The sequence below is a fragment of the Lepus europaeus genome, chromosome 13, assembly GCF_033115175.1.
Source record: "Lepus europaeus isolate LE1 chromosome 13, mLepTim1.pri, whole genome shotgun sequence".
NCBI lineage: Eukaryota > Metazoa > Chordata > Mammalia > Lagomorpha > Leporidae > Lepus > Lepus europaeus.
The window spans coordinates 87,664,526-87,691,292 of NC_084839.1; the positions used below are offsets into that span (position 1 = coordinate 87,664,526).

At 55.3% G+C, this 26,767-nt stretch overlaps 1 protein-coding gene across 6 annotated transcripts in view; it reads left to right on the forward strand.

The window, feature by feature from the left end:
• Window positions 1-26,767, forward strand: part of INPP4A (inositol polyphosphate-4-phosphatase type I A) — a 146,515-nt gene that overhangs the window by 109,219 nt on the left and 10,529 nt on the right. The window contains exons 14-25 of one of the 6 annotated variants that reach the window (XM_062209928.1): window positions 1,710-1,727; window positions 5,387-5,570; window positions 7,284-7,502; window positions 8,519-8,750; window positions 12,959-12,991; window positions 15,910-16,082; window positions 17,374-17,497; window positions 19,035-19,161; window positions 19,396-19,536; window positions 21,578-21,675; window positions 25,246-25,358; window positions 25,753-25,907. In XM_062209928.1, the coding sequence (XP_062065912.1) occupies window positions 1,710-1,727; window positions 5,387-5,570; window positions 7,284-7,502; window positions 8,519-8,750; window positions 12,959-12,991; window positions 15,910-16,082; window positions 17,374-17,497; window positions 19,035-19,161; window positions 19,396-19,536; window positions 21,578-21,675; window positions 25,246-25,358; window positions 25,753-25,907 (1,617 nt within the window). Of the gene's footprint in view, window positions 1-1,709; window positions 1,728-5,386; window positions 5,571-7,283; window positions 7,503-8,512; window positions 8,751-12,958; window positions 12,992-15,909; window positions 16,083-17,373; window positions 17,498-19,034; window positions 19,162-19,395; window positions 19,537-21,577; window positions 21,676-25,245; window positions 25,359-25,752; window positions 25,908-26,767 lie in introns of all 6 variants that reach the window. The other 5 variants (XM_062209927.1, XM_062209932.1, XM_062209930.1 and 2 more) reach the window with 5 other exon arrangements.

Sequence of the window (26,767 nt, forward strand, 5' to 3'; positions counted from 1 at the left end):
GGCGGGAGAGCTAAGGCAGAGAGCCTGCTCTGCCTGGGCTGCGCTCTGGGGCTAGAGATGCTGGGGTGACAGATCTAGGCGTGGCCCTGGTGTGGTCAGGGTCTTGCCCAGGAGCAGACAAGTCAGCAAGCGCCATGTGAGGAAGCAGGGACTGACCCCCGCCCGCTGAGGGTGCTGTGGAGCGGGGAGCAGGCATCAGAGCAGCTCAGGATGGGGGAGTGAGAGCTGGAAATCACAGCCGTCTCGCTGGACACATGGGAGCTGTGGCTGCTTCCAGAATGGCACCCATCCACATTGAAGTGGGTCGGGGGTGTGGGTGTACCACGTGCGGAGGGCGAGTGTAGCTGATTCTGTAAGCCCCTGGACAGACCACGGAATAGAGGGAGGGCCAAGGGCTCTGGTTGTGGAGAATAATGGTGACTTGAGCGTGTGTTTAGGCTGATGCAAAGGAGGAATGTGGATGAGGCAAGGTGGAAGAGATGGGTGTACTGGTGAGGCGGGGTTCTGTTGCAGATAGACAGGCCCCAGACGGTTCTTCCTGCAAGGACAGGGAAGGAGAGGTTGCAGGGTGTTGGTGATGTGGGAGGGAAGGAGCTGAGGTATCAGTGGAACTGTTTCTGCAGAACATGGTGTTCAAAGGGTCAGGCTTATCAATTAAGAGTGGGGCTGTTGGAGGGAAGGTAAAGCAAAGGCCCAGAGACTCCCACAAGATGGTCAGGTAGAGCTTTAGTGGCTGGGATGGAGCCGGTGGACCATGACTTGGCTGCTACTGTGGCCAAGAATCAGGTCATAACTTGGCAAGGTTGACCCTGGACCAGGATCAGGTCAGCAGCTGAGGGGCTTGGGATGCATCTGGAGCGTCACTGACCATGGACGAGGCTGGGTGGCTGAGCAGGGAGCAGACAGGCGTGTGCTGTTAGAAGCCACCCCTCAGATATGTGCACAGACTACCCCAGGCTCAGGGAGCCCGGCCTCTCTGGATGCGGGAGGAGGAGAGGCAAGGGTTCGAGGGGGATTTCGGCGTTCTCGGGGAGGCCCCCACGCAGCAGCATTCATTCATTCCTGCCAAGAGCACGTCCCTGTGTGCACACAACCCGGACAGCCAGACCTGCCTCAGGATTCCCTGCCTCCAGTGTTCCTTAGGGAAATAGGAAGGTGCCGAAGCTCCCCGTGCCCACCGCAGCTCTGCACAGCCAGCCAGAAAGCGTGTCTGTCGCTCCATTGCATGTTGGCGTGTGGCCGGCGTGAGCGTGCAGTTGGAGATGGCATGGGGCCCTGAGGGAGGAAGCTCTTTAATTCAGTGTTCCCAGCCCGGGGTCACCCGATTACTCTGCACCTTAGGTTTAGTGCTCTTTATTCCTCAAAAGGCCCCTAATATTTTTTCATTTATATAACTTAAACTCTTATTTACTCTCCTACTAATGTCATAAAACCACAAGCAGAAATGGTGTTCCGTTGTGGGAACTTCGCTTTGGACGCGGACATAAACTTGTGCCCCAGTGGGCGTCTCCCTGGGGCTGGAACCCAATGAAGTGGCTTTGATAGATAAACTCCACGGGCTTGTGGGTTGAGTTCTCCTTGTCCTTGGGGCCTCCACACAGAAGTCTGAAGCATTTTCTCAAGAAGTAACTTGGCTTTTTAATTTTTTGGTTCTGCCTTTGGTGTTTGCTAACTAACTGCTAATATTTCATTTTGGTTCTCTTCTTTAGCAGTTTTGAGGAGTGTTGGTGAGTTTTCTGTTTGTGGAGAGAGTGTCTGTTTGGTCTCGCCCTCGTGCAGAGAAAGCCTGTGCTGCCCCCCGCCCCTCCCCAACCCCCGTGTGGTGCTTCCCCCTGTGGTGCTGCCATGGGCTCCCAGGGACACATCTTGTAGACAGAGCTCTCCCTGCCAGCTGCAATGCTCTTTGATAATGAATAGCCAGTCTCCGGTCCGCTGTGGCTCCTTTGAGTCCTGGCATTCCGAGGAAGGACCCAGTTCTTCCCCCAGGATGAGGGAGAGCCCAGATGCTCAGTCCTCCGAGGGCTGGGATCTCATGTCAGCCCCCAGGCACGGTGGGGGGTCCATTCCTGTTTTCCCTAAGAAATCTTGAGCTTTTCCGTTTTCACTTCACCCTCACCTACTAATGAGGCCAGCATACCTTTTCATGATTTTTTAAATGTATTTATTTATTTGGAGGGGGAAATAGGTGTATTTATTTAATTTTTAAATTTATTTATTTGAAACGCAGAGTTACAGAGACGCAGAGGCAGAGAGAGAGAGAGAGAGAGAGGTCTTCCATCTGCTGGTTCACTCACCAGGTGACCGTGATGGTCAGAGCTGCGCAAATCTGAAGCCAGGAGCCGGGTGCTTCCTCCTGGTCTCCCACGCAGGTGCAGGGCCCAAGGACTTGGGCCATCCTCCACTGCCCTCCCGGGCCACAGCAGAGAGCTGGATCAGAAGAAGAGCAGCCAGGACTCAAACCGGTGGTACATGGGAGGCCGGCACTGCAGATGGCAGCTTTACTGGCTACATCATAGTGCTCGCCCCCTTTTCATGATTCTTGTGCAGATTTTTAAAATAGTGTTACTGGAGTGAATCTTAACCCTAGGGAAGGGGGCAACACAAGAACAAACCAGAGAACCAGATGGCAGGCGGAGCCTGGCGCAGAAGCCCCTCCTTCTCAGGCCCCTCCAGCCCTGGGGAAACACTGCCGCCTTCCAGCCAGGGACCATGAGGCTCAGCGGCTTGCCTGGGCTCTGCAGGGGCATCTGACAGCAGGAAGTCCCGAGCCCCTTCCTTCCTGCCCCCTACCCTCACCCCCGGCTGAGGCCTCTTCAGCTTTCTCCTGAGGGTCTGTCCCCTAGGGGAGCTTTAGGTGTAAGGGAGGGGGAAGGCAGCAGGGGAGGGCTGTGGCTCCCTCTGCCTCCAGGAGGGAGAACCTGCAGCTTCTGCGGAAACCGCTCCCTCCCTCCTTTCCCTGCTGGGGCTGCATCGGAGGTCGCCCTTTCCCATAGCAAGACAAGTCAAGTGCCTGGGTGTTGGGTCTGGGGATGGGGGAACAGGCAATGGGACAGGGGGAGCCTAGAGCACACCCGTGGAGGCCTGCCCCCGCGCTAGCTCCCCACTCAGGTGTTTTAGGTTGAACCTTATTGGAAAGTTCCTAGAACACTAACCTGCCTCCAGCTGCCTCTTGGCTGAGGAGACTGGACTTTCTGGAGCCCCCCCAGGTCTGGTTACTCCCAGGCTTGCGCCCCCTCTTCTCCTTACGCAGGACATGCCTGAGATGGGGGCAGAGTATTTACAAGGACCAAACCCCAGCAGACCCCAGCCTCCTGGTCCTCCACCTTGTGTGAACCCACTCCTCAGGGCTTCATACTCTGAAGAGGGTTCCCTGCTCTTCACGGGACTATTGTCCGTCAGCCACCACCACCGCTAGCCAGTACCAGAAGACACTCTTAAACTCACGTGGCCTGTTCAGTTTAGCCATGGCACTTACCCACATAGGCTCAACTCTGTGGGGTCCGGAGTGGGGGACTGATGTGGGGCCCCAGGACCACCTAGCACACGGCCTCCTGGGGCTGCCCAGCACGACCTGGGGGCGCTGGGGAGGCAAAGGGACCCAGAGGCCACTTCCCTGCCTGAAGACTTCCTGAGAGCACACATGTTCCCAAGCAGCAAGAGGTCCACGCCCACCCCTCCCCCGTGTGGTGGCCTTGTGTATCCCCGCTCATCCCGAAACAGCAGCTGTTTGGAATGCGCTCTTTCTCACCCTGTGCGTCAGGCCAGGTGCTATCGTTAGAACACGGCTCGTGGCAGACAGGGTTGAGTGGAGGGCGCTGTTTTCCTCAGCCTCGGGGGAGGTTGTGTATCTGTTGAAAGATACAACCACCCACATACACAGAAGTAGCTCTGCATTCGAACTCGAGGGATCAGGGATCTAGCAAGAGCAGATTCTGAAGCCGTGTCTGGAAAACGGACGGTCTGAAGTGGCAGCTATTCATTCGGAAGAGTGATTGCAGACTGGACAGCGGCTGTGTGCGCCTTGCGCTCTGCGGGGTGGCTGGCTGCACCACGTGGGCTCGGTCGTGGTCCGCTGCATGGGCTCCTGGCAAATCCATCGTTTGTTCCTGTGCTGTGGGGGCTTGTGTGGCAGTGTCTCTCTCTGGGGGCTTTGGCTTTGGTGTTTGCATGTTCGCTCCCTAGTCTGGTAAGGGAAGGGGCAGCAGCAGCTTCTTGATGGCCCATCTCCAAGTTTCCCTGGAAGGGCCCAGTGCGGAGGGTTGTCAGGCCTGACCAAGGTAACCTCATCTCCAGGGACGCAATGGAGGCAGGCGCTTTCTCCCTGACCTTCCCCCCACCCCCAGAACTCAAAGGGCAGCTCTTTGAGAGAGCAGGCAGGCTTCCTCATTCTAGGAGAGAAAGGACACCCAGCACTCACAGCTTTGAACAGGAGACCTCCACGTTGGCAGCTTATACCTCTTGCTGCTTTCCTTGGCTTCCTCAGGTCTTTATTGTACTGGATTGGGATCTGAGCCCAGAGACATGCAATTTATCCTCGCCATCTAGTGGGACCTTACATGCCAGCCTCACCCTACACTGCCAGGCACATGGAGTCCCTTCTCCAAAGGTTCCTGCCCACGCCTGACAGTGGCTGGGCAGTAACTCTGACATTAGATCCTTCCATTCACACGCAGTTGTCTGGAGAGGAGGTGGGGAGGAGGAGGAACCAGGGCGCCCAGGCCATTGAGGTGTGAGAGCCTCACCGTTGGCTTGGCACATTCTTTGCTTCCTCTTCATCCAATGGAATGGTGTTTTTCAACATAGGGGAGTCCTGGAGCAGGGTGGAGGGAGAGGAAGCCCGAGTCTCTGGGGACTTGCTGGTGTCAGCCTTGGGAGGGAGAACTGTGGGGCGGTTCTCAGGAAGTCCCGAGAAGCCAGATGAACGAACATTTTGAGGTGGTGGTTTTCGCTTGTTTCATTTTGCTCGTGTCTTTTGGCCAAGTCCAACACCCACGGCTGTCTCTCTGTTCACAGTGTAGACCCGACCCCTCTGGTATAAGCAGACCTCGTGTCTCCTCTTAAGTAGTGCTTATAAGTTAACAGATGGGGTTGTTAGGTCAAGATTGTGAGTATCCCTGGGTATGATTGTTCAGCATCACACGACAAAATGTGTACAGATATGCACGCATACAGATAAGAGGCTTGGGCATATCTTAGTAGTTCAGTCTTCTCCCACATAGACAGAAAGGATCTCATTTTGCGCAGCGACAACTAGCTAGCCCAAGAGAATATCACTGAGTAACAGAATGCTTCACTTTAGAGTCAGTTGCGGGCCATGGTTGGGATGCTGCTGCCATTCTCACAGATTGAAGAGAGCCCCCTAAGAATCTGTTCTTACCCTTTTTAGTACTTCATCTGGCTGTCAGTCCATAATCTACATACCACAGGACATTGTCAGAGCCAAGGAGATCATCGCCCAGATCAATACCCTGAAGACCCAAGTTAGTTACTATGCAGAGCGGCTCTCCAGGGCGGCCAAGGACAGGTCTGCTACTGGCCTCGAGAGGACACTCGCCATCTTGGCAGACAAGGTAGGAGGAGCTGACTTGCTTCATGTGGGCCTGGGGCTTGGTTCCCTTGGGGGTCTGGAAGCCACTGGACAGCCCAGGGTGGCCCACGTGTGCCTAGAGCTATCCACAGAGTGACACTGGGAAGGCCTGGAGGGGCTGTCTTTAGGTGCATTTCCCACAGAGGCCCAAGAAGGTTTGGTGATTTTCTTGTGGCTGTGGGCCTGGGCCAGGGACAGAGCCCGGGGCTCCTGGCTCAAGTGTTGCTTCATGCAGGTGTGTCTTCCACCTTGGTCGGGGCTGATGTAGTTCCAGAGCATTCTTTACTAATGGCCCAGTCAGCACTTTACTTCTGCCACAATTTTATTGTACTTGACTTCGAAAAAATATATTGAGCTATTATACAGACATAAGATAAAAACAGTTTTTGTAAGATTTATTTATTTGAAAGAGTTACAGAGAAGGAGAGGTGGAGAGAGATTGATCGATCTTCCATCCGCTGGTTCACCCCTTAAATGGCCGCAACAGCCAGGGCTGGGCCAAAGCCAGGAGCTTCATTTACCTTCATCTACACTGTACCATGTGGGTGCAGGGACCCAAGCACTTGGGCCATCTTCCGTTACTTTCCCAGGCATGTTAACAGGGAGCTGGATTGGAAGTGGAGCAACCAGGACTCGAACCGGCACCCATATAGGATGCTAGCACTGCAGGCAGTGGCCCCCAAAACAATGCTTAAGAGCTTATATGTAGTCAGTAAATGAACTTTTAAGTAGCCACACCTTGGTCCTGATTAGAAAATACATAAATATGTGTGGGGTCTTCAAAAAGTACATAGTGAATGCATATAATGAAAAAAACTATGCGTGGATTTCAAACATTTTGCACCAAAATAAGCTTATCTTTTAAATTCCATTTTCCAAACACTTTTTTGAAGAGCCCAGCATGCTGAAGGAATGGATACATCAAATGCTTTCAGTGGGTGATTTTTTTCATATTGCTCAGTCTTTCAGCACACGCACACGCACATGCACACGCACACGCACATGCACACGCACACACACACGCACACGCACACGCACACTCTGATTGCACCTTCCCGTTCACACTTGCTCTGCTGGAGTGAGCTGCTGTCCCTCATCAGATCACGTTAAATTCTTCACATCTGTTCACATAGTGGAAGACGGAAAACTGGGAAACAGGCCCACTGAGAAACTGAAAGATTTAGTTATGAACCACAGAACCCCTGAGGCATACCGAATTCTCCCTGATGGATGCAGAAGTGCTGTGCTGAGAGTCCAGCTGTCCAGAGCCCAGGGCTTTGGGGATTAGATGCTGAGGAACAAAAAAGTAAGGCTTTGGTGACTGAGTCAAAGTAACACCTGTCCCTTGGGGACTTGCCCCCTGAGAGCTGGAGGCTAGCCCAGGAAGTCAGCCAAGGTTAGGCCCCTGAGCCCTCATTTGGCCCTTCCCCTAGTGACAGCAGGGTCAGAGACAAGCAGTGGCTAAGGCGTGTCGGAGAGGACTGCTCAGCCTTCTCTCTTCTGCCTTGACTTTCCGGTCTTGGTGGGAAATCCTCGCTCAGATTCAACTCAGATAGGCCGTGTAGCAGTCTCTGTTCTTGGACGTCCTAGGCATGCAGCAGGGGGCACGGAAGGGCCTGTGTGCTCCTCCACGACAAGGCAGGCCTCCCCAGCCCTCACCCACGGCCCAGCAACCCTGGCTTGTGTGCACCTACAGACCCGGCAGTTGGTTACCGTCTGCGACTGCAAGCTGCTGGCCAACTCCATCCACGGGCTGAACGCCGCGCGGCCAGACTACATTGCCTCCAAGGCCTCCCCTACCTCGACTGAGGAGGAGCAGGTGATGCTGAGGAACGACCAGGACACCCTGATGGCCAAGTGGACAGGGAGGAACAGCCGATCTTCCCTGCAGGTGGACTGGCACGAAGAGGAGTGGGTGAGTCTGCTGCCCGTGGTCCGTCGTCCACCGCTGAACTTGGGTTGAGAACTGTGAAGTCTCTTGCCAGTGGCTTTCCCTCTGAGATGCCAAAAGGGGTTGGCTCCTTGGTGCACAAGCTCCAAGTCTCCTTCTCAGACTGCTCCTGGCATAGCTGATGCTGGCAAGGAGGCTGCTTGCAAACCTTCATGTCTGTGTGGAGAGCAGGTGCGCTGAGGCCTGAGCCAGCCTCGGCCCTGGTGGGCGAGGAGCTCCCCTCCCAGCCACCTGGGTCCTCCTGGTCACCTGGGTTCTCTGTGTCCCTGGCTGCTGGAGAACAGCTGAGCCTCTCCTGCTTCCCCTAGTCTGTGGGTGTTGTCGGTTTTGGAGATGTGGGAGCTCAGGTGTTGGGGCAGCGGGTGAGGATTTTGGAGCCACTGCCCCAGCATTGCATCACATTAGTGTCCCTCACAGAGTTCACCCTGAGAGCGGGATCTGTGTCGCTTGGGGGAGTGACATGGAACAACTCATCATTTGTTGGGACTACAACTTAGAGGCCTTATTCAGTGAATTCCCGAGTTATTAAACCCACAGCAAAGCGGTTCTCTAGCTCTGATATCCTAGTCGGCGTGGATTTCTTCCTCTTCCCTCCTTGTGCTAACTGATCAGTTGTTTCCATGGGAAAGAGACTTCAGTCCTCTGTGTGTAGTGGTTGTGGGAAGTCTGGAGTGGAGGGAGGAGGGGATGAGACCAGCTCACTGGTCCTGGGCCCCTTCTGGCAGCACTCGAAGGCTGTCTGTCTTCCGTGAGCGTTGCCAGCAGACAGAACCCAAACTTTCTGAACAATGACCATAGCACATTGACTCACTGACTTAAATGCAGTGCTAGGAACCATCTTGCTATTTCTGTCTTTGGCTGTTTTCAAGAGCATGGTGGTCCAGGGTAGGAGTCAGTGGAGGGTCGTTGGTCTGAGTTCTGTAATGTTGACCCCGCTGGGAGAGTTGACCCAAATGGGCCCTTTGGTTTGGAAGGAGAAGGTGTGGCTGAACGTGGACAAGAGCCTGGAGTGCATCATCCAGCGAGTGGACAAGCTGCTGCAGAAGGAGCGTCTGCACGGCGAGGGCTGTGAGGACCTCTTGCCCTGCACAGGCGGCTCCACCAGCAAGAAAGGTAACCGGAACAGCCATGCCTACTGGATCCGACCAGAGGACCCCTTCTGCGATGCCCCTTCCTCCATGCCTGCTGCATGCCATCCTCACTCAACCACACGTGCGTATGCATCCATGCTTCCCATGCACCACCCCTCCTCGTGCCGCATCGCTTCTGTTGGTCTGTGTCTCTGACTCTGTGCCCTCGGCCCCCATGCAGACTGCAGGGCTGTCGGGTGAAGCAGGGCTGTCCCAGCGCATGCAGCAGCAAGGCAGCAAGGGCAGAGGCCCAGTGGTCTTTCCATGCAACTGGAGCCTGGGTGTGAATCCGTGTCTCTGCTGAAGCAAAAACTCAGGGTCCTCCTTGGGTCACATTGCCGTGGAAGTAAGGGTTAGGCTCCTGGATCATCCAGGTTTGTAAGCCAACCCGTGAACCCAAAGGAAACCAGGATGCAGGTGCCTTTTGATGAGGTTGCTCATGGCATTAGAACTAGTGCATGAAGGAAAAGGTGAGTTGTGCATGGACGCTACTGGAGGGACATTTGCAGGCCTGTGGACCTGCCTAAAAGCTGGTTGTCATTGGCTGGGCAGAAGCATTTGGTTAAGGTACTTGGTAACTCAGCAAGTTAGGGGACCTCCCCCCACCCCCCGCTGGGCCTCTGGCGAGCTGAGTGAGGTTCACCTGTGCAGCCATCCTTTAGGAGGTCATCAGTGGATAAGAAGCAGCGTAATTCAGACACAATCTTCTGTCTGCAGAGGCCTGGGGCATGCCCAGATACTGCCCTGTGGCTAGCTTCACATTGAGGGGACACGTGTCTCTGAACAAGTCGATCCTTGGTCCCTGCACTCAGTGCCTCCTGCCTTTTCCCTAAGAGTTGGCGAGGGTTGTGAGCCAGGCAGCTGAGGCCTGGCTGCATGGCCAGCGTCTGCCTCCTCTCTGCTCTCCTGTGGGAGTTTTAAGTCATAGCCAGTAATAGCTAGATATTCCAGGGGTTGGGCTTCTTACAACAGAGGCTTTTAAGTTCTGAGTTGGGCAACTTCCGTTCAAGGCAGCATCCTACTCCTTTGTCAGAGCCTGGTGATAAGTCTTTCCCTTTATGAGATGCCCTTTGCCTCTTTAAACTGCCTGCAGTCTGTTCCCAGGGCACCGTCTCCTCTGAGCCTCTGTTTCAACAGTGTTCACATCATCCACTTTTTCATCTGTGGGGAATTATAGTTTATCCTCCCAAACCTGTGATCTCATGGAGCTATTTTGTCTGTCTCTATTTGTGTTCTCTCTTTTTTATGTAAATTGTTGTTTTAAAAAAATTTCTGAAAGTTAATTACTTATTTCTCTGTAATGTTACTTTATAATTTTATTTATTTTTTCCTGCAGATATAATGACTTTTTAAAATGCAGGAGCTAGTTTAATCAGATGTGCTTCTCATCCATAATTTAAATGTTTTTGCCCGCCCTTCAGGTAGATGGCAAGTTCAGTTTTAAAGTTATTCAAGTGGGCATTTGTTTGTGTCATGTAGGGTTTGACTTGCAGGTGTGTGTGCCATCGACATCAGCTCTGTTGTCATAACGGGAAGTGAAGCATACCTCTGAGAGAGCCTACCTCTGCTGATCAGTGGTCGAAGGAGCCTGTGAAACCAAATACCACTCACTTACCTCTCCATGACTCCTAGACGCGTACCTCACGTAACGTACTTAGCAGTGCAGCTGGTGAGCCATTCAGACGCCCGTGTCAGCAGGAGGCTTAGGAAGGACCAGACAGTGAGCTGCTTCCAGAAGTTTGTAAAATGACAGAAGTGAAAGACACATGCGTTTCCACAAACTTTGTGAAGATGCCAAATTTATTTTTACAAGGGCACTTCAAAAACTTAGTGGGAAATGGAATTAAAAGATATGTTTATTTTGAAAATCTTTGAAATCCATCCATACATATGCAGATCTTCAAAGAAGTTCATGGGAAATGCATATTGATGAAAAAAACTATGCATGGATTTCAATTTTTTTTTTTTGCACCAAAATACACTTACCTTCTAATTACATTTCCCATGAGCTTTTTGAAAAGTCTTTGTGTTTTGGTGACTAGTTTGTCTGCAGTGCCAGACCTTGTTTTTATGCCGCTCCAACTTATAGGAGCTGTGGTTTTGACTGAGAGGGAGTAGGTTGTTTGCTGCAATGTATTTATTATACGAGAACAACTCTGCACCCTTTTGAAAGACATCAGCTCTTTTCATTCCAATCCTCTAGCCATCTGGGGCCCTTGGTTTTTCCTGTTTGACCAAGAAGCTGCCCTGCCACTCAGCTCACCTTCCTGCAGAACTAATCAGAACACTTGCCTAGTAGGCAGGGTCTTGCCAGGGCCAGGGCTCTGGCTGGGAAAGGGGCGAGGAAGCCCACTAACAAGTCCCTGCCAGCTGGGACCATGGGCTCCTCAAGCTCTCTCTCCCCTTTATTTCCCCACAAGCGCTGCACACCTGCCCAGGAGCACCCCCTTGGCCCCAGGAGGATTGGGTGGCCTCCGTTGCCTTCCCTGTGTACTCTCTCTTGTTCTCAGACCTACAGAGTCATTCAGACCTCAGACCAGGTTTGTCTTAACCTGAGGTCTCCAGGTACACCCCAGGTTTAGGCACCCCTGAGATGATGTGCTAAAATTTGGATATACATGGACAGAAAGTTCACAGTGGTCATTAAGTCTCAAGGGAGTCTGTCACTTTAGATAAGTGACAAGCCACTGGTTCAGGAGTCCCAGCGGATGACAACCCCGCCGCCCCCCCCCCCCCAACACACACACACACACACACACAGACTCTTGGATTGGAAGATGAATTTGGCTGACTGAGCTTAGTCCCTAATGCCTTCCGGGGAATGATCCCAACCAGCTGTTTGGGATCACCACAGAAGCTCCTAAAACAGGCCCCTAGGGCCTATTCCCTCATTCCCGAACCTGGAATCCTGCAGCAGGGGCTATGGGGAAGCAACAGTCCGTATTTTTCCCCAAGGCCTGGGGCAAGTCTCATTGGCCACACAGATGTTGAAGAATCACTGTTCAACATCATTGCACACCACCAAGGCTTTCTCTGTGTGAGCTAGACGGTCTCCAGAGAGTGGGGTTCTGGCAGAGGCCGGGCTTGTCAGCCTACAGGGCCTTTATATTTTCTATCCCCATGCCATTCCAAGGTGATTAGAGGGGAAGGGCCCCTTGCCACCCCACTGCTTGACAGACAGTCAAAGTCTTCATGGGGCTGCCCCTTTGGGACACTCACGTCCTGCTTTGAGTCCAGGCTACTTTACTTCCAATCCAGCTCCCTGCTGATGTGCACCTTGAGAGACAGTAAGTGATGACTTAAATGCTTGAGTCTCTGCCATTCATATAGGAATCCTGGATTTAGTTACTGGCTCCTGGTTACTGCTTGGCTATTGCAAGGCATTTGGGGAGTGAACCAGCAGATGGAAAAATCTTTGTCTCTCGGCTTTTCAAATAAAATAAAAATAATTTTTTAAGTTTAAAAAATATCATAAAAGTCTGTTTTGGGGGCCCTGAAACCACCTTGCTTCAATATCCTGAAGACATTCTTGGACTAGGAGGTGCAGACATAAAGGAAGAATAAACTTCCGCTCCAGCGCTGCCTTCAGACGCGTGTTCTCTAAGATGGCACACTAGAGCCTGTAAGGCAAGTGTAACTGGAATGAGCATGTCCCCTGTGACTCAGTGAGGGCGAACTGGCTCTGCAAGGACCGGAAGAGCCCTGCTCATTGGAAACTTCCCAGAGCACAAAATTTTTGCGTTTGGTTTAAGTCTTCAAGATTGCCTGGAGAGTTTTTGGTATATTGGTTTCATTGCTGGGTCTTGATAATATCTGTAGACCTCAGCGGTCGACCTTGAGCCTAGGCTCTCCCAGTGAATCAGGGCGGTGGGCTCTGTTGGAAGTGGTGGTACTCAATTTGCTGGTCAGTCTCTCTCATCGCAAGTTTGCTTCCAGATGTTGGGTGTCCACATGGGCTGTGCCGTTACACCATGACTGATGTGGCACGTATCACATTGTGATACATAGTTCACGCGTCCTGAAGAGCATTGTATGTTGAAGTATTAGCAACACGAATGCTGATGCTGGCGAGTCCAGTGTTGTCACCCCTAAGAAGGCTCGGCTGCCTTGGAGCAGCGCGAGTGCCTTCCTGAAACTTCTGGGGGAAGAGGCAGACCCACCCGACCTCTTCTCTGTGGTTTGGCCGCCTGGCGCAGGCTGCTGCCGACGCAGCTGCTCTAAGATTGAGTTGCTTGTGTTTGAACTGCTGCTGCTCCTTAATCATCCGTGTTACCCTCCATTTCTGTGCAGATTGCAGCCCCCCTCCTGAAGAGTCCAGCCCAGGTACGTGGTTTCCGTTCAAGGCTCCTGCCGGTGTCTTTAATGTTCAGGTAGCGTGTGACGCTGAATTACCTAAAGATGGCTGTGTGCTCCTAGAGTCTGGGAAGTATCTTTTCACAGTGAGGCGTATGCAACTTTTCATAGGCGTGGTAAGGAACCAGTTGAGCTGAGGGAGCTGTAGCCTGAAACTACCACATGCATTTTCTTTACTTCTATACCCCCAAGACCTTTCCAGATGATTAGTATTCGTGAGTGCACTGGCATCTTGAAGCAGGTGACCTGCCCTAGAGAGATACACACTTGGAAATGATGCTTCCTGTGCGATCTCTTGACCTTGGGTACGTTCCTCTGAGCACGCAGTCATAGGTGTCCACCCAAATGCTGTGACATTTGTCATCATGCAGTGTCCTCTCTTCTGGGCCTGAGTGCAGCTTTAGAATTCTTATCAGACGGTGCTCTGGGCCTCAGTCGGAGTTAGTGCTAGAATCTTTTTGCCGCATTTGCATGTAGAAGCCAATGTTTATATTTCTAGTTCAAGGGTTGGCAAACTACAGCTGGGGGCTAAATCCTCTCCACAGACTGCTCTTGTAAATACTGTTTCTTGCCCACCCGCTCCTGCTGGCTGCTTTTGATACAGTTACAAAAGACACCCTATGAGTTTTATTGCCTAAAGTATTTAGCATCCATTCCTTTACAGAAGTCTGTGACCCCTGATCTAGTTTACTTGGAGCTTCTGGAGTTGGCTTGTGGTTTTCCCACAGTGAGCATGAGCCCCCCCACAAATACTATGGTTGATTTGTTTCTTTCTTACACTCCAAAAATCAACTACATGATCAAGTCAAAGATTGCATACTTCTGGCTGGATATAAAGATAGGATGGCAGGTTCTCTGTCCGTGTCTACAGTATAGCGACCCAAGGATCCAGCCATAGTGGGATCTGTTCCCCAGTCTGTTCTGTGGGTTGTCAGTGGATCCTCTCTGCTCTCACAGCACCATGGATCAGCACACTGTCTGAAGTTAGCCTACCTATGGGCTAGCCCGATCAGGCACATCATTGCCTCCCTGTTCACTTCCACCCGCTTTACAGTCGGGCTTTGCCCAAAAGTCGGTGTAGCTTGAGAGGGCCTTAGCCCCCAGCCTCCTCAACCCTTCAGGTCACTGAGGCCTCTGTAGGTACACAGCCAGTTAACTTCAGTCTCTTCCTCCTTGTTAGCTTCCTTGGACCCAGGCCTTATCTTCCCCTGCTATTTCTGTGGCTGGGCTTCTGGTCACCCCAGCTTACCTCCACGTGAGCCAGTGCCTCCAAACCGAGTTGTCTCCTGACACTCAGTGGTGCTGAAGTGTGGAATCATACCCAGCAGTGAGCACCAGGAGAAGGGGGCTGACCTGTGAGCCTGCCCCCCAGAAGGCTTGGAGTCCCCTGAAGTCTGAAGAACTAATAGGAAGTTATCATGGTTCCCAGGCAGCACACAGACAGTGCCTATTGGTAAAACTCTCTTTGTTTTGTGCCAGCTACATCATTGCCAGGAGTGCTGGTGGCTTTTCCATAGTTGATATTAAATGGGCTCAAATGGTCCCCTGCCAGAGGTTCCTTTGGCTTTTCCTGTAGACTGTGTTTAATCTGCATTAAAAAACACACTCATATAAATATACATACTGTCTCTCTCGCCCTCCCCTGCTAATGAAAAGGGGTGGGGGGCAGGCATGGCCCATGGATTGACTACCAGTCAGCAGTGTCACAGGTTAGCTAGGGGCTGAGGGGTCAGTGGGCACCCCTGCTTAGCGGTGGCCAGGACCACACACTCACATTTTCCACTTCTCAGTCCAGTGTTCTTTCTGGCCATGACTGGCTCATTAAGACCTCGCGGCTTAGACTTTCTAAATTTAAGCCTGCCTTTTTCCATTACAGATGTAAATCCTCGTCCACATACAGTGTGCCCTTGCACTCAGGCCTTTTCCAGCTTGCGAACTGTTCTGTGCTCTTAACAATCTGCAGTAACCAAACACATCCTGTAGGGATGGTCTTGCGTGTGGGCCAAGTAGTTCTCTAAGTTTGTCTCTCCACAGAGTGCTGGCGATACAGTTTGAGATGGCAGGGCCAAGACTCCTCCCTAACTTTGAGATTCTGCTTATTGTAGACAGAGCCTCCCCCCCCCCCTCAGCTGGGGAGTGGCATGATCTGGGCCATTCCATGGCTCACACCCCCATCCCAAGAGGACCCGTGCTGCCCGACTCACTGCCTCACCCCATGTTTGGTGCGGTGAGCTTGCCCAGTGGTCATGGGCAAGTGCCCATTTCTGGGCTCGGTGACCTGGCCAGAAAACTTCAGACAGAAAATAATAACTGATGAGGGCATGTCGTCTCTTTGAAATGCCTTCCTGTCAGCCTGTTTTTCTCCCGCAAGGTTCTATTTTTAAAAAGTCGCCTTGGTACAAGATCAAAGTTCCCTTATGTTCCTAAAAGAAAACTCACACTAGAAATGGATGCACTAAGCAGGAAGGTGAGGGGCTGGGGAGAACATACGCGTCCAATGAGGGGACACTATCCCAAGAGCTGGAAATGTTGTAGCACGTGGCACGGTCTTTCCTCCAGACTGTCAGAGGCTAGGTCCAGGTGGAGTGCATTCCTGGCTGCAGAAAGATGGGGTCTTAGTCTTTGGTCCTGGATCAAGACAAGTGAGGTGACAGACCCTTTTTCTGAGTGTCTTTCTCTCCCTGGGAGGAGGGGTCTGGTGCTGGAGGGTCAGAACGTTGTGCCAGTTCTAGCCAGAGCATGGACCAAGTAGGCTTGAAGGATGCAGCGGGGTAGGGAGCAGTGGGGAGGCGGTACAGTGGTTAGGGGACAGGTGCCCTGCCAAGTTTGCAGAACCTGTACCTACAATCTTTCTTTCTAAATGTAACGATCCCTTCGCTCGTGCCCAGGTGAATGGAGTGAGGCCCTCTACCCCCTGCTGACCACCCTCACGGACTGTGTGGCCATGATGAGTGACAAGGCCAAGAAGGCGATGGTCTTCCTCCTCATGCAAGATGGCGCCCCCACCATAGCCGCGTACCTGAGCCTGCAGTACCGCCGCGATGTGGTCTTCTGCCAGACCGTAAGCCCCGGGAGGGCCGGAGGGAGGCAGCGGGCACCATGCGTGGGAACCCCTTCCCTCTCCCTTCACTTACGAACAACCCAGGTGGTCACGTCTTCTCTTGCCTGTTGCTTGTAAGTTGATTTGACAGAAGGAACTAGATTTCAGCTCAGGGAGGACACCTGCCCCCTCGGTATGCCTGTGTTTCTTCCCCAAGATCTGGCACTGACAGGCTGTGCGGGCTGGGCACTAGGGGCGGGGGTACACAGGCTGCACAGGCCTCTTGGCTGCCTTGTGTGGGTTCTCTGCAGAGGAGCTCAGTGAGGGCAACCGGGGGGTTTGTCAGCACGACCTGTTCTCTCCTCTCCGAAGCGGCAGGTGCCTCGTTCCATGGTTTGGTGCAGAACTCTGTGCTGATGCCTTCTCTTCTCTTTCAGAGAAGTGTTGGAATGAGCGTGCCAGCTTCCTAGCTGCCCGTAGTCAAGTCAGTAAAGTGAACAGCGAGACAGGTTCGGGCTGGGTCTCTGCAGGTCCCCACCCATTGCAGGGCGGCCTGTTGAGCCCCCAGAAAACCTCCCTCTAAGGAACCTTTACCTGACCAGGTTCTCTCTCATTTCTGCTCTTCAGTGTTACTCCATCAGTGTTCACCCAGAACTGGTATGGCTAGGGCCGGCGCCGCGGCTCACTAGGCTAATCACACCGGGTTCTAGTCCCGGTCAGGGCACCGATCCTGTCCCGGTTGCCCCTCTTCCAGGCCAGCTCTCTGCTGTGGCCAGGGAGTGCAGTGGAGGATGGCCCAAGTGCTTGGGCCCTGCACCCCATGGGAGACCAGGAGAAGCACCTGGCTCCTGCCATCGGATCGGCGCGGTGCGCCGGCCGCAGCGCGCTACCACGGCGGCCATTGGAGGGTGAACCAACGGCAAAGGGAAGACCTTTCTCTCTGTCTCTCTCTCACTGTCCACTCTGCCTGTCAAAAAAAAAAAAAAAGAACTGGTATGGCTCTGTGGGGAGTTAATGCTGGGCTCCTGGAAGGTTCCAGACAAGGAGTTGTGTCAGGCAGGCCAGAGGCTGAGCCGAAACCAAACCTACTTTTGGGATGGACAGGAACAGCAAAAGCCCAGCATGGTGTATCTCTCCATGGCCTCTGCCAGGGCGCCGGCTCCGCCCGAGGCTCCCCTCAGGATCAGGAGAGGCTGCCGATGCCCCTGTGAGCATTGCAGGCCAGGGGGCTCAGGGCCTGGGGCTCACGAGAGCTGACTGGTGTTGGGAGCGGGGGTCTGTCCCTGCAGCCATTCTCGCTGTGTCCCCCCAGCTGACCGCCCTCATCTGTGGCTTCATCATCAAGCTGAGGAACTGCCTGCACGACGACGGCTTCCTGCGGCAGCTCTACACCATCGGGCTGCTGGCCCAGTTCGAGAGCCTGCTGAGCACCTACGGTGAGAGGCCCGCGGGGCCTGGGCCCAGGAGCAGCGGTTCCCCATGACTTCCAGCCTTTCCTGCGGGCTGTGTTTAACATGTGCTGATTTAAGTGAATACTGACGTCCCCAGAATGCATAGCAAAGCACCAAGCGGAAGTCCCGTCCAGTCGCCACAGCCCCTCAGTGGTTTGGTTATTTTGCTCTTGACAATTTTTCTGCTTGAGGTGGGCAGTAATTCTTTAACCAGCAGCTTCCCGCCGGGCCATCACTGTTTCTCTTCAGTCCCTCTTAAGCCAGCGCTGCAGGGATGCCTATGCACAGGGGGTGCGTGTGTGGAGCCTTTGCTGTGACCACTAACATCGGAGTCACTGGGTCAAAGGGTCAGAATATTTTTAAATTTACTAGCTAATTCCAAGTCGCCTTCCAAAATAAGGCTTTCTTCTCCCTAGCCCTGTTTTCTGTTGCTTCTGAGAAGATAATAGACAGTTTCCCCCAACCCCTCTTTTTGGGATATTTTTTCATCCTTTTTTTGTGGGGGTAAGATTGATTTATTGGGGCCAGTGCTGTGGTGTAGCAGGTAAGGCCTCCACCTGCAATGCCAGCATCCCATATGGGCACCAGTTTGAGTCTTAGCTGCCCCGCTTCTGATCCAGTTCTCTGCTATGGCCTAGGGAAGCAGTGGAAGATGGCCCAAGTCCTTGGGCCCCTACACCTGTAGGAAACCCGGAAGAAGCTCCTGGCTCCTGGCTTTGGATCGACGCAGCTCTGGCCATTGTGGCCATCTGGGGAGTGAACCAGTGGATGGAAGACCTCTCTCTCTCTCTGCCTCTCTGTAACTCTGACTTTCAAGTAAAACAAATAAAATATTTAAAAAAAAAGATTTATTTATTTGAAAGTCAGAGAGGAAGAGACAGAGAGACAGAGCTCTTCCATCTGCTGGTTCAGTCCCTATATGGCCACAATGGCCAGGGCTGGGCCAAAATGAAGCCAGAAGCCAGGAGCTTCATCCAGGTCTCTCACATGTGTGGCAGGGGCCCATGTACTTGGGCCACCTTCCTCTGGTTTTCCAGGCCATTAGCAGGGAGCTGGATTGGAAGTGGAGCAGCTGGGACATGAACCAGCTCCCATGTGGGATGCCAGCGTTGCAGGTGGCAACTTTACCCATACACCACAATACCAGCCCCTATTTGTTCATCTCTGGCGCTGTAGTAGATACCAGTCCCTGTATCGTGGAGAGATCTGGCCATAAGAATGCCTCTCTCCATTTTTAAAGAGCCGGCCCTGCCTGGTGAGGTCCCTGCATTTCTGTCTCCGTCCCCCACAGTCCCAACCAGGAAAGGAGGGACGGGGCGAGCCCCCACGGGCAGCACTTATAGTGTGGCACAGGAGGTCAGCCATAGTTTACTCACAGAGGGTGAGGTGCAAGGGGCGGGGCTCAGGCCCTCCTGTCCACACCTCACCCCTTGTCACCCTTGTCTGCACCCTCCCTGAGGCTGTGCCCAGCCTAGGTAGAGCGGCATGGCCTCTAACAGCCTCTTCCCTTCTCTGCACCCAGGCGAGGAGCTGGCGATGCTGGAGGACATGAGCCTGGGAATCATGGACCTGAGAAACGTGACCTTTAAAGTCACACAGGCCACTTCGCACGCCCCCACAGACATGCTGCCTGTCATCACGGGAAATCGGTAGAGTGTTGACTTAGAATTCTCTGAGCCGCAGCCGTGTCTTCCACGTCGTGTCTCTTGTGGGAGGCAATCTCCCTTTCTGAAGTGTGGGTTCTGTTCAGTTAACTTCACCCCCCTGAGGTTTGTCCATGGCGGCTCAGACATCCCTGCGTTGGAGGGCCACCTTGGCTCTCCTGCTGGCCGCACAGGCGGCCTGGACCTCACCCTGCTCGTTGTCTCTCCCCCTTCCCCCAGCGACGGGTTCAACGTGCGGATCCCGCTGCCAGGCCCGCTGTTCGACGCGCTGCCCCGGGAGATCCAGAGCGGCATGCTGCTGCGCGTGCAGCCCGTGCTCTTCAACGTGGGCATCAACGAGCAGCAGACGCTGGCCGAGAGGTGCGTGCCGGGCCGCCGTGGGAGTGGCGCGGGCACGGGCTCACGGCACCCTCCCCTTCCTGCAGCCACGGCTTTCAGCACAGGGATGTGGCACCGTCGTTGGTGTTGGAGACACAGAGGTAGCCTGGGTGCGGCCTCTGTCCTCAGAGACTCGGCTGGTGGTGGGCAGAGAGAGAGGCCGGAGCAGTGATGAGTGATGATAAATGCAGGGATCTGGGGTGCTGAGTGGGGCGTCCGCTGGGGTCTGAGAGGCTCCGTGAAGGCGTGCTGGGGGGCAATGGCTGGAGTGATTTTGTCAGGGGTCAGGTGAAGAGCTGGAGAAGAGCCTGGATGTCCTACACCAAGACGGAGCCGAGGCCTGGCAGAGAGGACCAGCAGGGGGGCCGGGACTCCGGGTGCCAGGGAGGGGGGCCCAGGGTGCTGTCTTGGTCCTAGAGGCTTGTGTTTCATAAACTGCCACCCAATGGAAAGGAGTCACATGTACCCTCTGGCCTGTGTGTGCATGTGCGTGTGTGTGTGTGTGGTGGGGGCAGTTGTATGTAGTCTGTCATGAAAATCTTCCCTGTGGTATCATTTACATTCATGTGATATTTATGTTGTAATGTAAAACACAACCTTCAAGCACGTGCTGTGAAGGCAGTTGGGGCTGCAGGATGAAGTGCCTCATTCCATCTCAGTGGGCGTTGGCCCCAGGCTTGGGGTTCCCCTGCCTGGGAAGTAGGGTGCGGCTGCTGGGAGGCATGGAAGGATGCTAGTGGGCAGGACACCATCGGACTCACACTCTGAGTAGATGATTTTGCTGAGCACGCGTGGGAGCCGGGAGGGGCACGCATGTGTAGAGGAGGTTGCTGGAAAGAGGCCAGGCCAGAGGCAGTGCCCTGGATCAGAGCAGAGAGAAGGCACAGACCAGATGGCTGTGCCAGCGGGCAGCGGGGAGACAGGTCTGCAAGGAGAGTGGACCAGGCAGGCCCAGCCCCTAGATGGGGCCAGTGAGTGGAACGCAGGGACCAGGAGGCGCTGTCCAAGGCAGAGGCTGAGCAGGGCTTGGCCTGAGGGTGCCAGCCCGGGAAGCAGAGCTCCCTGCAAGGAGTGTGGGCAGGTCCCCTCCCATAGGGTGGTGTCCTGTGCCCCGCAGCTGTTGACCCCCAGGGTTGCAGCAGGGCAGGCTGCCAGGGGCACGGCAGGTAGGGAGGACTCGGAGAGAGCGGGCTCCTGGCTTTGCCGTTCGTTTGCACCAAACACGTTGGTGAGCTGGGGCCAGAGTCTGGTGGGAAGAAGGGCCATGGGCCTGGGGTCAGGGATGGCCACGAGGGAGCAGATGCCTGGTGGAAGAGCCAGCGTGAGCCCCAGGAGGCAGTCGGCCCTTTGAGGGGTGTCGTGAGACCGAAAAAGAGGCCAGCATCAGGGAGGTCGCTCAGCAGGGACACGGGGCTGGGCTGCGGACCCAGGCCTTGGACTTGACCTTCCCCACAGGTGGCATCCACTGCCTCTTCCCTCAGGCAGGCAGCACGTCCTTGCAGCATGTGGGGCCTACACAGGTGACCCTGCATTACAGGAAACCCGCCGGGGTCCCAGGGCAGCCCAGAGGGACAGCCAGCCAGCTGTGTTCACTGGACAGACAGAGAGCAACTTTAGATTCGAGTCTGGGATTGTGTCCCTGCTCCTCAGCCGTACCCCACTGCCGACCCCTCTCCCGAGGACCTCTGAGACCAGGGCGCAAGACTTTGAGCCCGGCAGCCGGGAGACAGACTCCTGTGCCAGATAAGATGGGCCTTTCAGCCTCCGGATCTGGTGCAGGTCACCTTCCGATCAGCTCTCAGGCACATCTGTGACAAGTTACTCGTGGTTCCTGCCACTGAAACGTATTTAAAGGGGTCACCAGCGTGGTAGGACTGGCTTTACGCTCTGGGGAAGGAAGGCGGCTTAACATTCAGACACGCACAGGCGTCTAGGGACTCAGCACTGGAAGCCTCTGTGCACCTGCGTGTGTGTTAGAATGGGTCACGAGCCAACTCATGGCGTCCCCTTATAACCTCCCAAGGTTTGGGGACACGTCTTTGCAAGAAGTCATCAACGTGGAGAGTCTGGTGCGATTGAATTCCTACTTCGAGCAGTTTAAGGAGGTTTTGCCCGAGGACTGTAAGTACCCCTTCACTCCCGGTGGGTACCCCTGCTCGTCTCCCCATCCCCTTGGCTGTCTCAGCTCAGGCTGCTTGCTGACCGTCCGTCCGCTGCCCAGCTTGCCCTGCCTCTGTGCGTGTGCTGTTCCACGCGCACACGCATCAACCCCTTTACCCTTTCCGACTCTGCCAGCCTGCGTCCCACCCACAGAAGTTTCTGTCACAGTTGCCTCTCTCTCTGGTTGATTCTCTTTTAACCCTCATGACGTGGGGTCCCCACCCCCGCCCCAGTCTCTGACGTTCCCTGACACCTCCAGTGGCAGGTGTCCTGCACCTGCTCGTAGGGCCTGAGGGATCCTGGAGGCAGGACCCACCCTCGGCCCAGGAGAAGATGGAGGCAGGATGGCCCCTGGCCTGGCACCCCCAGGAGGCGACAGACAAGCAGAGCAGTCCTCTCTGCTGGCACTCACTGTGGGAAATTCTGCAAACGCAGGGCTCGAGGAGGAACACAGGACAGCCTTTACGTGTGGAGCTGTCTCCCACGTTCGTCCCGGGCACCTGCTCTGTGCAGAGCTTACGGTAACAGGGCCAGTGGGGAAGCAGACCTAGGCACTCAGTGAGTGAGTGCTGCTCCCTGGGGAGGCACTGCTCTAGCCACCGGGGTCGCCACTCAGGGATGAAGGAGACAGTCTCACCCTGGAATTAAGCTAATGCCCTCTAAAGGGGGTTTCCAAAGAGGGAAGGCCAGGAGGGTTGGGAAGACGGGCACAGGCTTCCTTTGTGCTGGGTGGTGTGGTAGATCCGAGAATGGAGGGATGTGCTAAACAGTAGCGCTGGGAGCATTTCCAGGTCACTGCTGAGCCAGGGGCCGGGCTTCTGCTCTGCACGCGTCGCCATTCTGAATCGCACGAGAGCCCTGCAAGGCTGGTGTTGGCGTGTCTGCCCAGATGCAGAAAGGGCTTGCCTGGCCCTGACACTGCCGAGGGGGCCTCAAGGCCGGGCCGAGGACTTTGTGTTGGTTTAGCAGTGTGCAGAGGGGTCCAGTGTGGAACGAACTGGCAAGAGCTTGTGATTGGATTGGATGAGGGACACAGACCCTGGCAGACCGGGTCGGGCTATGGAGCACCAGCTGAGGGTTCCGTCCTGCTCACCCTGATGGTGGTGCTGACGGTGGGTGTGGAGGGGAGGGAGCCAGGTGCAGAGTCAGCTCTCAGTGGCTGCTTGAAGATGATGCTGGGAGATGAGGGATATGCGAGGCAGGGAGAGATGATGGCCTGGTGCTGGGCGAGGCTCACGGAGCTGGCAAGAGCAGGAGTGATGGCCCCCTGAGAACAGAAGAGCGGGATGGGGGCGATGGCAGGCACTGTGCAGCCCCTGTGGAGTCTGTGACGTGAGCAGGCAGCCTGGGAAAAGTGCAGACATGAGGCCCTGCATGGAGCCATCTGGTGGCTCAGCTCGCTGAGCGACAAGAGCAGAAGAGGCCAAGGACAAAGTGAGGAGATGGCCCTGTGCTCCGGAGGTTGATCAGGGGCCAGTGAGGGGGCAGTGGGCCAGCCCGAGGCAGAGCAGAGGAGTTGGCGGGGGGGGGGGGGGAGCCGCTGGACATGCTGGCCAGCCTCTGGGCTGGTGGACAAAGAGTCCCTGGTGAGCTCTTGGGACAGTCCCAGTGCAGTGAGTGACAGGCTGGGGATCAAGTGGATAATGAAGTGATGCTGCCTTGGGGTGGTCCATGCCATCCCAAAGGTTGGCAGAGGCTTGCGGATGGGGTTGGGGTGGTTGGAACCTCCCTGCTGCTACGTGGGTGATGTCAGCACACACAAAGCCTGAAGAAGAAGCTGGAGAAAACAAGGCCAGATACAGGAGCAGGATAGCTACAAGCCCAGGCCCAGGAGTGGCCAGGCCGTCATGCCCTGACAGGGGGGAAGGAGGGGAGGGCAGGTAAAGGGGTGAGCAGAGGAAATACCTCAGGTGGCTTCAGTCTCCCCGGTAAACAGGAGTTCTAGTGAACACAGGGCGAGGGGGCAGACCTGGGGTCGGGGTGGGGGAGACTTGGCTCAGGTGCGACTGGAGCCATTGAGGCAGTAGCACTCAGCTCTGACCACACTGAGTGTGAGGCCTGGACAAACACTTGGAGCCTGGGCCCCATGCGAGCTTGGTGGGCAGGGCCTGGGTCTCGGAAACTCCTGGAGATCCCTGTTTGCAGTCGGGGTCAGAAGCCCTGCCGTCGGAGCTAAGTACCAGAATGCTTTGAGGGCTCAGCTGAAGGCCATGAGCGGCACTAGTACACGGGCCCCAGACACTGGGGTGTTCTTACAGTCTTCAGTACTGAGTGCAGTCAGAGGCAACCTCGCCCCACGCCAGACAGCTCCTCCCCACTGAGCGGGAGTTATCTAATCAACGTGCTGTTCTCACACCCGATTGGTAGATGCGGACATGAGGCAAGGAGGGCGGGCTACCCTGTGAGCCCCTACACCTGCTGGTCTGGGAGGCTGAGGAGATGCAGCCCACTTGGCTGAATCCCTCCAGAGCCTGCCTAGGTCATCAGTGGGCAGGTTTTCAAGGTTGGGGGCAAAGCTGGGTGGTCCAGTCATGCCATCTTCCCTGGAGAGAGAAGGCCTCTGCACCTTAGCTCCCCTCCTGTGCACTCCCACCATCTCCTCCTCCTTTGAGCCCCTTCAGGAGCCTTCTTTGTTCTCTGTTGCTGCCTCATCCCCTGACCAGTGCGGGACTGGACGGACACAGTGGGACACAGCAGGAGCATGGGGTCATCAGCACAGGACCCTGTGTGCACCAGGGTGAGACAGGTGACGGAAACCGGATGTGTGGCTAGGTCGCACAGCACCACACACTTGGTTCTGATGTAGGATTCAGACACTGTGGCTGATTGCCTCAGCCATGACCTTGAGGCCCTTCTCTTTGTCTTTGGTAACCCCAGTGTTTGCAAATCCACACACCTTCAGGAGTGGTCGCTTTTCCTGTGGTTTTTATCCCAGATTTTCGAGGAGAGATGATCTGACAGATGTGTGGGTTCAGGAAGTCCTGGAAGGGCCAGGAGACTACCGCAGGGGGAAGAAGCTGTTAGAGCAGGGAGCATCACTGAGGAACGTGATTCTCCAGGTGTGGCCCCAGGTCCCCCTGCCTGGAGGGGGCTGCACTTTCCAGCCTCCCCGAGGGTTTCCAGGCCACCCAGTGGCTGAGACCCTGCTGCAAGCGTCCCCCATCCCTGGCTCAGGGTTTGGAGACCAAATGTAGCTCCCGCACTCCCTCCTAACTCGCTTCCTTGGGAGGGGCCAGCAGGAGTGGTGTCGACAGGAACTTCCTTGAGTAGTGACCTGCTGTCCACACCCTAGCCCCTTGGAACTGCTGGAAGCAGAGCAATGGACAGGCTGCCAAAGGCGGAAACAGAGCAGCACTCAAAGCAAGCAGGCACTCAGCAAACTCGTAGCCGTGTCCCACCCCTCAACTTCAGCCGCCGACTGCTCATTTCACTGAGCGCGTGCCCCAGTGGCCTCCCTGGGTGGGTCTCCACGGTTGGCTGCCGTGTTCCAGGGTGCGGCTCCCACTCCCGCAGACTCCTCTCCCCTCCCAGGTCTTCCTCGGTCTCGGAGTCAGACCTGCCTGCCGGAGCTGCTGCGGTTCCTGGGGCAGAACGTGCACGCCCGGAAGAACAAGAACGTGGACATCCTGTGGCAAGCTGCTGAGGTACTCGTGGGAGGGCAAGCTCAGCGCTGCACCTGCCCCCCAGAAGTCACGGGGCTTAGTCAGCGGGGGCGGAGAGCGCCTGTCTGTCCCCGGGAGGGCACGAGACGAAGTCAGGTGCTGCAGGACTCTGGAGGGGACTCAGCCTTGCCCACGGGCTCCCTCGTACAGGGAGGCCTGAGCTCTTGACGCAGGGGCCGTCCCAGGGGCCCTTAATGGTCAGGCTGGCGACAGTTGTCAGCTGCACTCTGTATTTGAGGGTCCCTCTTTATGAAGCCCCCCTGCCCTTTTTTTAATGTGCTCCTGTTGGGGATTTACTGATGGCTGTTGCTACTGGTGTCTGTGTCGCCCCTCTGCGGGGGCTCCCTCCTAAGCCTGGCCCGTTTCCCATCGGCAGATCTGCCGCCGGCTGAACGGAGTCCGGTTCACCAGCTGCAAGAGTGCCAAGGACCGCACGGCCATGTCGGTGACGCTGGAGCAGTGCCTGATCCTGCAGCACGAGCACGGCATGGCCCCGCAGGTCTTCACGCAGGCCCTGGAGTGCATGCGCAGGTGAGTGCTGCTGCCAGGCCGCCGCCCGCTTGCCCGGCCCCCGTGTAAACTGCAGATGAGCCGGCGCCCTGTGCCCGCCCAGGGGCCTCCCTGCACACGGCCCCTGACGCCAGCCGTCACACTCAGGTTTGACCGCTCGTCAAACCGTGGGCCCTGTCAGATTCCGACAGCGCCCTTGTAAGGCAAGGAAGGGAAGAGCCAGCAGTCTTTCTGAGCAGGACTGCACTAGGCAGTAGATGGGCGGGCAGGCCGAGGGTCAGGCAGCGAGATGGGGAGCTTGGATGCAGCTGTGCGGAAGTCCCCGGGGCCACCTGCCCGGCTGTGGCTGGCGCTGAGGGCCAGCCCGTTAGCAGGCACCTGCTGTTGACGTGGTGTGTGTCTGTACATCCCATAGTTGAGTGAAGGCAGCGCGTCTGCAGGTTGCACCGGTTTGCTCCGCTTCCTCTCCAGCAGCTGACACAGTTTGCTTTCATGAGCAAAGTGTCCAGGGAGTGTTTCACGGTGATGGCCGTCGGCGCGCCCTGGCGACCTCGCCCTCCCGGTGTTCCGATTCTAAGGCAGCAGGCGTGTTTCAGAGGGAATCCCCGCGTGCAGACTGTCCAGTGTTTCTGATGCCTTGTTCCAAGCACTGCCGGGCAGCCCCAGCTCACATACCAAAAGAAAGGATAAGAAACCTGGTTTCCCCGTCCCCTTTGATGTAGTCACCAATGCTGTTCAAGTCGTGTGTCCAGCGGTCACTTCTACTGAGTGTTCTGTTTCATTTGTCCTCTCACCAAATTCTTCAAAGCGTTCGATTCTCTTATCCTTTCTGTATGTTTCTGCCGTTTGACCTTCTCACAGCGGTGCACAGAAGCAGTGCG